The following is a 12,422-nucleotide window of genomic DNA, read 5'->3' as shown; positions in this document are numbered from 1 at the left end:
CCTCTCAAGTACCTCAGCCTATGGGGAAAGAGAGAAGGGACATACAGCTGGGAATTAGGATAAAAGGAGGCTGCACCCTCCAAAATTTTGAGAGACCCCAGGGGAATGCCCCATGGCCTCTCCCTTTATTTGAATAAAGTAAAAGGACTCCTCTGTCTCCTTTTTGGACATAAACCTCTGATGATTGTGGATTAATTATCCTGACAAAAGGAAAAGGGCAACATGCAGCGGGGAGTTTGGGATAAAAGGAGGCTGTGTCCTCCAAAACATCAAGAGAGAAAACCCCGTGGGCATGTGCCCCAGTGGACTCTCCCTTTATTCAAATAAAGTTGCAGGACTCCTCTGTGTCCTTTATGGACACTGACTTTTCATAGCGTGATTTTCTGTACAAGATGGGAGCTCTTGTCTAGGATCCTTCCACCTTCTGGGGCCGGCACACAGCAAGAGGACCACCCACTTTTTAGGTGACTAGCTCCCTTTGATGCTGGCCAGCACTAGGGGACTGACTGGGTTCCTGAGACTGTCCAGGAGACAGATGAGAGGCTGACCAGGGGGGTCCGTGAAGAGCCCACAGGAAAGGACCACTGAAAATTTCACTGGTGAGTACAATGGAAACTTTGGAGAGTAAAACATGGCAGGATGCCCAGAGGGGGCTTGCAAAGGAAAGTTGAGAAAGGGTCTTGACTATAAGGATGACAATCCTGAAATACCTCCAAATGGTCCTTTGGGAGAATGTTGAAATGGTTTGCACATTCTCCCAGAGGTAGTTAAGGACATGGACACCCAGAGGGGGCAATAAGGGGAGTCAAGAAGGGGTCTCATTAACAGGGGATGGATGCCCAGAGGGGGCATTAAGGGAAAGTTGAGAAAAGGTCTTGGCAATCCATACCCAGAGGGGGCAATAAGGGGAGTTGAGGTCTCAGCAACAGGGGACAGATGGTGTTGGTTTGGGAAAGGATTGGTTGAAGGGGAGTGTGGAGGAATATGGTTAAGGCAAATAGCAGCAGGACACTACGTGATAAGGAAAGAATTGAGAAACAGTGAGGATTGAGATGTTCTCTGCCTTATCTTCAAAATTTGCAGTCTAATACAGGGTTGACTGCAGGTCTTTTGTAGTTCGGCTTCCAAGATAGGGAAGGCAGGGAGATATTGTTCCAACACACCCCCACCCCTCCCCTGGTCATTATGGAGCCAGGGTGTAGGATTTGGGTTTGTCTGCTTACTACTCAGGACTTAGGAGGGTTTCTCTATGGTGAGGAGTGCTGAAGCCAGGCACAGAAGTGTGGGACCAGGAGCATGGGCTGGGGACCTGTGAGGAGGTGTGGGGCCCGGCCAAGGCTGTGGGGCGGCCAGGGCTCAGCACCGGGTGGTGCCTGATGCCACCACCCCTGTGGGCAGGGGCTGTAGTGGCCCTCTGGCCCCTATTAGGTTTGCGGGACATCTTGTCCGCCTGCCTGTCCCTGTGGCACCATTGGTTGTGCCCACCTGCCAGTACCTGGTATTTTACAGAGCTTCTGGTGCTGGGACAGCAGCCTGGGGGCTTGGATGAGTGTGAAGGGATGCATCTGGACACTGCGACAGGACAGGGACTGGCTTTGGTGTAAAGTGTAAGGTAGAGGGACCAGCTTTGGTGTACAGCGTGAAATACAATCTGTCACCAAAGCGTGGCCTGATGTAAGAAGGGATTTTGTTTGGGTCACCAGTGAGGTGAGCAATTTTGCAGTTTGGTGGCTGTGGGAAGGTGACAGCCCACAGGCAGTGGGAGCACAGGCTAGAGAGGTGGTAGTGGGCCCTTGCAGGAGTTGGTTGGAAAGGCACATCAGGTTTATGTAAGAAAGGATGAGGAAAAGGTAAAGGTACAGGCAAGGATAATGGCACGGTTTTTATTCAGTGTGCCATTTGTAAAATAAAAAAAAAGAGTACATTAGAAATGGATTGTTAAGCGTGTCAGGATCTCCTATTGTACCGGGGGCTGACCACACTGGAGCCCTTGCTAACATGCAGGATGGGTCTGAACTGAGAAGTGTGTTTCCTACTATACACAGGAGCCTCCCTGTCTACTTTGAATTTTATGCCAAAGAGGGTTATTTTTATAATTCAGGGAGTAAATAGGAAAGATGAGCCAGTGCTTTTTTATTCAACCACTGTTGGTGAATGTGTTGATATAGGAAACTTATAACTAGGTTTATGGAACTATAGTGTGCTGTGTAATCAAGTGTGTTCAGAACAGATGGTCCTTTGCTATGCAACAAGAGGATTTCCCTATCTCTAAGAATTAATAAAGCAGGAACTAGTGCTCTAAAAACCAGTAAAAATTGGATCTCTAGTTTGGAATGTGGCCAGAAGCCCTGAGGGACAGCCGGATGCCAAGAGAGTCTGCACAAAGACAAAGGTCATCCAGTGGACACTGCAAAGCATACTCTTTACTTCATCTAAAAACTCCTGCCCAGGACCACCAGGAGCCAGTGTGCAAGTGCAGACCCACAGAAAACTAATTAACATACGAGGTGTGAGGAGACTGGCATAGATTTTGAACATGTTTTCATAAATATGTATGAATTTGAGTGTATATAAACAGAGCGTCTTCTCTGTTTGGCATGCATGTTTGTGGTGGAACGATTCCCCTGTGCATCTCAGCGCTGAAAAAACATACTTACTTTGCAACCTTACTGGTTGTGGTGTCTTTATTCCGTGTGTCAGTGTGAGATGGGTTTGAAAAGCATGAGTTTCTGTTTGTTAGTAGTTGTGGTTGTTGTTTGCTCAAAGGGTATTTGATGACTGAGTTGGGAATGCGGGTTAGTGTTGTGAGGGGTGATGGGGAAGCTACTGCTGTTGTGCTGATAATGCTTATGCTAAAATGAATCCAGAAGTTTTGGCAGTCCCAGGGAAATATGGAAAACTGGATATGGAGCCTCTCCAAATTACTCTGAGGCAACCAAGACAAGTGGTGTCTAAAAAGTAATATCCTCTTTCAAGGGAAGGAAGGGGTTACAGCCTTTTATTGAGTTCCTGTTAAAGACAGGTCTTCTGAAGCCATGTATATTTCACTATAACATTTCTATCCTGCCAGTTATGAAATCAGATGGAACCTATAGAATGGTGCAGGACCTAAGAATAATGAGACTACTAAACCCAGGCACTCCATGGTCCCAGATCCTTATACCATCTTGAAACAGGTTTCCTCCTCACACTGCTACTATTCAGTACTTGATTTAAAAGATGTTTTCTGGGGATGCCCACTTACAGAGCATAGTAAACAGTATTTTACCTTTGAGTGTGAACTGATGCCTTAAGTTTTAGTTTTCATATTTTTCAGATTCTGTGCTACCTAGGTGTGTAGTTTTGAGCTTCATATTAAGTGTTAGTGGGTTCTCTTCACAGAGTAGGTAGACAAAATAATTCCTTTTCTAGCTTGATACAAAGGACAATCATTACAAGTTTCAGGCCCAAAAGCATAAACAATGGTGGACTGAAGAGAGAAAACAAGAAGGATGTGACTTCATAATCTGAAGCTGTAATTGGACAATTAACCCAAATATGCAGATGGACCAAAACATAAAAATGTGGGACCTTGTGACTGGTTGTCCATTTTGTGACAATTTTTAAGGTCCATCATGGGTGTAGCCCTGGCCAGGCTCTTGTACTGCCCAAGGTGTATCCTTTAAGGCCTTTCAAGAAATACCTACTTTATTATTAATTCTGTCTAGCTTCTGTTCTAGGTCAGCCTTCTCAAGGCATCAGTTCAAGAGGGAGAAGGGAAAATAGTAAAGACATGGATGATCCTTCCACAGGGATACATGGAAGCACTGGTCTTATTTGGACAAGATATTAAAAGAATTTACTCCATCCTTGGGAATTAGGTTATTGCAGTATGTGAAGGACTTGTTCCTATCAGGAGAACAGGAGGAGGAAGTAGGGGAAGCCACTGTGAAATTACTTAATTTTCTGTCTGGAGGACAGAATCTTGGAGTGTTTGATGGGAGGGCATAGGTGATGGAGAGAGAGACTGAATGTTTGGGGCCTGTTTTGAATGAAGGTTTGTGATGTGTTGGCCCAGAGGGGGTTCAGGGAATCTTGGAGGTGCCGTTGCCCAGGACTGAAGGGGAGCTGTGACAATTTTTAGGATTAATAGGATATTGCAGTGTCATGGGGTTAGTTTACCTTTAAGGAAGTTAAAGTTGCTGGGGACTCCTGGGAGTCTTTTCTCCTGACCAATTATCGGTCATTGCTGAGAATTGACAGCAGTTTTAACCATTGAAAAGTAAAATCAACTTGTGAACCCCACCTTAAAGTGTACAACCAGAAGTCTGTGGGGTTCTTTGTTCCTTGACTGTGAAGGGTGGCGGAGCTCCGGCTGGCTTCCAGTTCCTTGCCCAGGCCATGCAGCCGGGGGGGGGGCCGGGCCGGGCCCGCCACGTCTCTCGTCTCCCGACCGGGAGATGAGGCTTGCCCCGGGCCAGGTCGGGCTGGGCCGGGCCCGGCCCGATCTCTGGTTCAGCTGGAGGTTTTGCTGTAACTACATTCACTAGAAAACTGCCGAGTGAAGAAGGAAAAGAGCTCTAAGCCCGCAGCAAGCAGAGACGGAGGCTACGCTCTCTAAAGCAGCTATAAAGGACTTTCTATCGCAGACGGCTCCAGCTCCTGTTCAGCAGAGATCACCGAACCATCTACAAAAGCTTGGGCAAGATTTTAACTCTTTCTTATCCAGATGAGACTTGCGGATTAATCTTTTTATCCAGAGAGAAAAAAAGGAGAGTGATCAACATGAGAAGAGACTTTATAAACTACTAGTGGCAAGAAAGAAAAGAGACTTCAAGAAAGGTAGAGAATTAAGAAGATGCTTTAATTAAGCTGAAATATCTTTCTGTTAAAACTATGGAGATGGACAATGAAGTCTTGAAAAAAACTCCTTTAATTCATAATAGAGTATGGGGAGGAATAGAGTGTTCAAAGTGTAAATTTGAGTAAAAAGCAGAGTAATTGTAGTATAGTGAAGTGCTGGGAGATTTGAAGCCTTGAGAGGCAAAGAGAAAACTGTTTTCTAGTGAAGCGCATAGAAACAGATAAAAAATACTGTTTGCCTTTGACTAACTTATCCTTAAAAATGCTATCCCCAAACTTATGACCCATAACACATTTCAGAGTGATGTGGAATGGGAGGAGTGAACTTTGATAGCAGCAGCTCTGAGCAGCTGATATCAAGGAGACAGAAAACTATAACAAAATAGCTTTCTTGTGAGAAACTCCATAAATTAACAGAAAGGAACTTCTGTTTCTCTACAGAAACTGAGGAAAAGACTATAAAAAGAATTAGAACTGTTTAAACCATCAAAATTATAAAGTTTTTGTCTCTGTTGTCATGTGAACGAAAGAATAGTGAGCAGTGAGAAATGAAAAGGTTTTTTCTAAAAGTTTATTCTGGTGTTCTTATTCTTGTAGTTTGTCAATAAATTTTTCTTTATTCCTTTTAAGTTTTGTGCCTGGTTTGCTCTTATTTTGATCCATATCTCACAGCAAGAGATAAATAATTCTTTTTTCCCCTTTTTGTTAATTACTGGTTCAAAACCACGGCATGCAGGACCTGGATTAAAAGGACTTTTTATTCTGTGACTTTTTTAACACAGATAGCCTCAATGTTGTGGTATGGACACCAGAAAGACAGCAAAACTTTAGCCAGACTCAGAAAAAGAATTGGAATTGTATGTGGATGTTAAACAGGGCTATGCCAAAGGAATTCTAGTGCTAAAATGTTTGACCCATTGGTGAAGGGGTGGTCCCATTGTTTGCTTTAACAATAACTGAGGCTCTGATTTATGCAGAATTGTGCAGCCACAGCCTTGATGGTAACTGATGACAGGATTGTTAAAGTCTAGCATCAAGTTCTAAATGGATGACCAGCACTAGATTGTTACAGTATGAAACCTGTTTAACAGAACAGGAGGATTTAGAATTGAGAAGTGGGGAAAGGTTTAACCCAGCCTCCTGTTTAACTGGTACCAAGGAAGGAGACCTAAAGGAAACTCGTGACTGTATCCAGGTAACAGATCTCCAGACCTGAGCTAGGGAAGATTTACAGGATACCTCTCAGCCAAATGAGGCAAGGATGTTTATTGATGGATCTTCAAGAGTAATAGGAGAAAAATGAGTTACTGGTTATGCTATAGTGAAAGGAAGGAAATTGCAAGAAGGGAAGCTACCATGCCCATGGTCAGCACAGACCACAGAATTGTATGCCTTAATAAAAGCCTGAAAATTGTATCAAGGAAAGGTGGTGAATATATTTACAGATTCAAAATATGCATGTGGGGTGGTACATGTGTTTGGAATACTGGGAGGAAAGAGATTTGTTAACTTGCAGAGGAAAAACATTCACTCATGAGAGCTCAATTACTTGCCTGTTGGAGATGGTGATTTTACCAAGAGAGGTAGAAATAATACATGTTAGGGGACATCAGTCAGGGTACTCAGAAGAGACAATAGGTAAAAACCTGGCCAATGGAGAGGTTCAGAAAGCAGCACTTCTGCCAGAGGTCTCTGGGATCCTCCCTTTGCTCCCTATGGCTCAGCTGTTGCCAGGGGGAAGGGGAAGTGGTGGTAGTGGTGGTGTCTTTTCCACCAGAGAAGTTGGAGATAATTAAAAGTGATGGGGCAAAAGAAAGAGGGGAGCATTAATTTACAGTGGACAGTAAACAGTGGATGCCAGGAGCTTTGACCCTGCAAATATTAAAACAACTCCATGGGGGGAGTCATTGGGGCTCTTGATGATTGGCAGAGACCTTCTTCAAGATGTACTGCTTGGGTCTTTTGGTTTTAGCAAAACAAGCTATTGAGGGGTGCCTGGCTAAAGTTAACAGTAGATAATAACCCCCCGTGGGAGGGTCCCCATGCTGGAACAGGGGAAGAGTGTGAGGAGTCCTTCTTCTGAGGCATAGCAGAGACAACGCGATGGACTAACCAAAACCTCCATCCCCCTGTGAAACTGGGAGGCAGGGGGAAGAGAAAATAGGGAGTTGTGATTTCACACCAGCCAGCAGCCAAACCCAAGCATCCTCGCTCACTCCCCCCACCAGTGGGATCATGGAGAGAATCAGAAGGATAAAAAGTTTGAAAACTTGTGAGTTGAAATAAAGACAGTTTAATAGGGAAAGCCAAAGCCATGCATACAAGCAAAGCAAAACAAGGAATTCATCCCTTCCCATGGGCAGGCAGGTGCTCAGCCATCTCCAGAGAGCAGGGCCCCATCATGCGCAATGGTTACTTGGAAAGACAAATGCCATCACTCCAAACGTCCCCTCCCTTCTTTCTTCTGCCCTCAGCTTTATATACTGAGCATGATGTCATACCGTCTGGAATATTCCTTTGGTCAGTTTGGGTCACCTGTCCCAACTGTGTCTCCTCCCAACCTCCCATGCACCCCCAACTTCCTCACCAGTGTGGCAGTATGAAAAGCAGAAAAGGCCTTGGCTCTGTGTAAGCACTGCTCAGCAATAGCAAAAATATCTCTATATTATCAGCACTGTGTTCAACACAAATCTAAAACACAGCTCCATACCAACCACTGGGAAGAAAACAAACTCTACTCCAGCCAAAACCAGCACAGGAGTAAAGTTGAGCCTGGGAAGAAGGAAGGAGTAGAGGGAAGGTATTTTATGATTTGGTTTTATTTCTCATTACCTTACTCTGATTTGATTGACAATATATTAATTCAATTTCCCTAAGATGAGTCTGTTTTGCCCATGACAGTAACTGCTGAGTGATCTCCCTATTCTTATCTCAACTCATGAGCCTTTTGCTATATTTTCTCTCCCCTGTCCAGCTAATGAGAGGGAGTGATAGAGAGGCTTTGGTGGGTGCCTGGCATCCAGCCAAGGTCTACCCACCACAAAGGAATACAGCAAAACTTAAAACCTGGAATTCCATCAACACAGCCTTATGCCTGGTAGAACAGTAACACACATACTAGCTGTTGCATCTCTAAGACCTCAACTACATCCATAAGTTAAAATGCTCAGAAACAATTTTAGGTACTTAAGCCAACTGCAGTGAAATAATCTATGCCGTCACCATTCACAACAAAGCCCCATGCCATCTTTCAGTTACGGTCCCTGATGCATGTCAATATCCAAAGCACATCTAAGAACCATTTAGGAGAATGCTATCTGTTATCAGCCAGAACTGATTGCAATTTCGCAATCCTGTTCTAGCAAAGAGGAATAGTCCCTGTCACTGCTTTATTTACTGATAGAGATGCACTCTACGAAGAGAGCATCAAAACCCAGGATAATGCTTTTGTATTGGGCCTGGCTAGGAAAGAGTTAATTTTCTTCAGGGCAGCTCATATGGAGCAGTTTTAGATTTTTGACCAAAACAGTACTGATAGCAGACTAATATTATAGCTTTTGCTGAATGATGTTTATACAGCATCAAGGCTGCCTCTGTTTTTCACTCTGTCCCCCCAATGAATAGACTGAAGGTAAGAAATAGGCTGGGATTAGACAGAACAGGGCATATGACCCAAACTAACCAAAGAGATATTCCATAACATATAAAGCCATGCTCAACAATAAAAGGGAAAAGAGGGGTGTTTGATAGGTGTCAGCCATCTTTTGTTTAGGAATTGGCTGGGCACTGGTCTACACATGGAAGGTAGTATGACTGCCTTTGCATCACTTGTTTCGTTCTATTACATTTATCCTTTACTTATTAAACATTCATATATTTTTTGTTTGTTTTATCTTGACCCCCAAATTTTCTTGATTTTATTCTTTCTTCTTCCCCCATCCTACTGAGGGTGAAGAGGAAAGTGAGTGACTGTGATGCTTTACCTGCCAAACAGGGTTAACCCACAACAGTTTTCTTTATTAAACACTTTAACATTCACTTTATCTTTTTTTTTTTTTTTTTAACTTTAAAACAAGACATTGGGAATAAACATTGTCTAATCTTTAAGAGTGAGAACTGTATGCTGGCTGCCTTAGGGAGAAAGTCAATTCATTGATATGATTAACATGATTTAACAGTGTTAAAATGACTTAATATTTTGCTAAATTAGGCACTAAAGTAAGTTCATGCTTATTATTACATAAAGTATGAATTCAGTCTGAAGCATAGTCACCTGAGATGATATTAAACATCCTTGGGTTCAGGATAGCAGGACAAATCAGTCGAAGAAAAACAAAGCCACTGAAATGGAAAAAAAATAAAATTATTTTGTTCAATAATAAAGCTATCATAAAATTAATGTAAAATTATGTAGTCTTTAGGCATTTAAGTCAGTGTGGAAATCTTTGTGAGATGACAACAAGCCTGTGCTCCATGTTTGTTAATTAAAAATGTCTTGTTATGATTTCAACTATGATAAAAAAAAAAAAAAGAATAAAACCAGACATATTGATTTCCCAATTAAGGTGAACTTGTGAAACTACCTGGGGAAAAGCTTAACTATAAAGCCATACTGACGTCTGCAGTCTAAGACCACATTGGCTTTGAAAAGGAGGAGCACTTAATTTCCTTCCTCCTACAAGTGTTGCACTGTCTACTACCACAAGTAATTCATCCTACAGCCACTCATTTCCCCAAGCCAACATAAGGAGAGCAAGAGTGCACAGTAACAATGGAACCTCTCTTTTGGCAGCAACATGGCCTTATTTCAACTTGAACCAATCAATCTCCTAATAACAGTATGTCAGTATCCTAGAAAAATAATACTGGATCAGCTACTTTATTCACAGAAGTAATTGCTGCCACCCAGACAATCTAGAAAGCTAGGGAAAAGTACTCCATTTGACTGCAGAACTAGGAACTTATTAAACAGAAACCTAAATTGTGTTGGTTTTGCCTGGTCTGGTTCTTGGTAGTTGGGGGGCCACAGAGGTGGCTTCTGTGAGAAGTGGCTGGAAGCTTCTACCATGTCTGGCAGAGCCAATCCCTGATGGCTCCAATGATAAACATGCTGCTGGCCAAGACTGGGACAATTAGATATGGTGGTAATGCCTCTGCGACAACATATTTAAGAAGAAAATCAAAACAAAGTACACACAGTTTTTCTTCTAGTCAGAGAAGACAAGGAGGTGAGAACATGTGAGGGAAAACAACATAGAGACACCAAGGTCAGTGGAGAAGGAGGGGCAGGAGCTGCTCCAGGCACTGGAGCCAAAATTCCTCTGCAGGCCATGGCAAGGACTATGGTGAAGTAGGCTGTCCCCATGCAGCCCATGGGTATCCATGGGGGATGCAGAGATCCACCTGTAGCCCATGGGGGAGGAGCCCACACTGGAGGGGAGGATGCCTGGAGAAGGCTGTGATCCAGTGGGAGACCCATGGAGAGAGGGACCCTACTCCCAGGCTGGAGCAGCCTGTCCTTGAAGGACTGCACCCTGTGGAAAAGTGACCCACACTGCAGCAGTCTGAGGTGTACTGCTGTCTGTGGGATGGACTCATGTTGCAGCAGTTTTGGGGGGACTGTTACTCATGAGATGGATCCACGTCGGAGAAGTTCATGGAGAACTGTCTCCCATGGAAGGGACCCCATGGTGCAGCAGGGGAACAACTCTTCTCCCTGAGCAGTGAGAGAAAGCATGGGTGATAAACTGCCCAAAACCCCACTCCCTGCCTCCCTGTGCTGTCAGTGGGAAGGAGGGAGGGGTTGGGGGAGGGAAGGAAAGGTGTTTTGAAGGGCTTATTTTACTTCTCATTATCCTGCTCTGATTTTGTTAGTAATAAATTGACTTTATATCTCTAAGTTGAGCCTGTTTTGCCCTTGATGGTAATTCATGATTGTTTTCTCCCGGTCCTTTTCTCAACTCATGAACCCCTCATAATATTTTCTCTCTGTCCAGTTGCAGGGGAGGGTGAGTGAGCAGCTTTCATGGGTGTCTGGTGTCCAGCCAGTGCCAATCCACGACAATTGTCCTTCAGTTTAGCATGAGAAAAATCTAACTTTCTGTTGACAGCTAAAGTAAAAGAAAAATAAAATATCCATTTCAGGTTAACCATAATTCTGGAAGACTGCTATAAAATTAAGTGACATGTGGACCAACTAAAGCAATCTAACTTGCCTCTCATTTTGTTCAGAGTGCATGGACACTACCAGCAGGCTGTTTTTTCACTAAAGCAATACCAAAGTTTGACCTCTTAAAAACTAGTGAAAGTGGACCTTGCACTACTATGCTTTTAAGTATACAGTGATTGCATTTTCCATTATTAATTGAAAGTGACACATGTAGCAGTGAGGTTAAGAGACCTTTCATGTGTCCAACACACTTGAATTCCAATATATACTGTTATAGAAGTCTCCTGTTTGTCCAAGAACCATGGATTATGGGTTGACAAAACACTCCTGGCCCAGTGAGAAATAAAAATATTTTCTATGAGATGAATTTAAAGCTATGAGGAAGTAAATAATTTTGAAGTCATGGCATGTACATCAATTTCTCCTATAGATGGTGTCTTGGTTTTGCCTGGTCTGGTTCTTGGTAGTTGGGGGGCCACAGAGGTGGCTTCTGTGAGAAGCAGCTGGAAGCTTCTACCATGTCTGGCAGAACCAATCCCTGATGGCTCCAAAGATAAACATGCTGCTGGCCAAGACTGGGACAATTAGATATGGTGGTAACGCCTCTGCGACAACATATTTAAGAAGAAAATCAAAACAAAGTACACACAGTTTTTCTTCTAGTCAGAGAAGACAAGGAGGTGAGAACATGTGAGGGAAAACAACATAGACACACCAAGGTCAGTGGAGAAGTAGGGGAAGGAGCTGCTCCAGGCACTGGAGCCAAAATTCCTCTGCAGGCTGTGGCAAGGACTATGGTGAAGCAGGCTGTCCCCATGCAGCCCATGGGTATCCATGGGGGATGCAGAGATCCACCTGTAGCCCATGGGGGAGGAGCCCACACTGGAGGGGAGGATGCCTGGAGGAGGCTGTGATCGAGTGGGAGTCCCAATGGAGTGAGAGAGCCTTTGCTTCCAGGCTGGAGCAGCCTGTCCTTGGAGTACTGCATCCCATGGAAAGAGAGACCCACGTCACAGCAGTTTTGGAAGGACTGTGTGTCCGTGGGGGGAATTCACGTTGCAGCAGGTGCAGTAGGATTGCTGCTCGTGAGAGTGGACCCACGATGGAGAAGTTCATGGAGAACTGTCTCACGTGGGAGGGACCCCACAGTCACACAGGAGAAGGACTCCTCTCCCAGAATAGTGGAAGAAAATCTCAGTTGATGAACTGACCAAAACCCCCATGCCCTGGTCTCCCTGTGCTGTCAGTGGGAAGGAGGGAGGGGCTGGGGGGAAAAAGATGTTTTAAGGGCTTATTTTACCTCTCACGCTTCTCTGATTTTGTTAGGAATAAATTCACTTTGTGCCTCTAAGTTGAGCCTGTTCTGCCCTTGAAGTTTTTTCTCACGGTCCTTATCTCAATTCATGAACCC

General features: G+C 44.0%; 1 protein-coding gene across 6 annotated transcripts in view; it reads right to left on the bottom strand.

Annotated features, from left to right (window-relative positions):
* Positions 1–12,422, bottom strand: part of LOC131591631 (ras GTPase-activating protein 1-like) — a 183,982-nt gene that overhangs the window by 33,321 nt on the left and 138,239 nt on the right. For 5 of the 6 annotated variants that reach the window (XR_009280424.1, XR_009280423.1, XM_058862524.1 and 2 more), the window contains one exon: positions 9,116–9,183. Coding sequence is in view for 4 of the 6 variants with exons in the window: in XM_058862524.1 (XP_058718507.1) it covers positions 9,116–9,183 (68 nt within the window). In the remaining 2 variants the exon portion in view is untranslated. Of the gene's footprint in view, positions 1–9,115; positions 9,184–9,207; positions 10,953–12,422 lie in introns of those variants that run through there. The other variant, XM_058862529.1, reaches the window with a different exon arrangement.

The sequence above is a fragment of the Poecile atricapillus genome, chromosome W, assembly GCF_030490865.1.
Source record: "Poecile atricapillus isolate bPoeAtr1 chromosome W, bPoeAtr1.hap1, whole genome shotgun sequence".
Classification (NCBI taxonomy): Eukaryota; Metazoa; Chordata; class Aves; order Passeriformes; family Paridae; genus Poecile; species Poecile atricapillus.
Note: the sequence above shows the minus strand (reverse complement) of the source record. Positions and strands in the feature narration are given on the sequence as shown.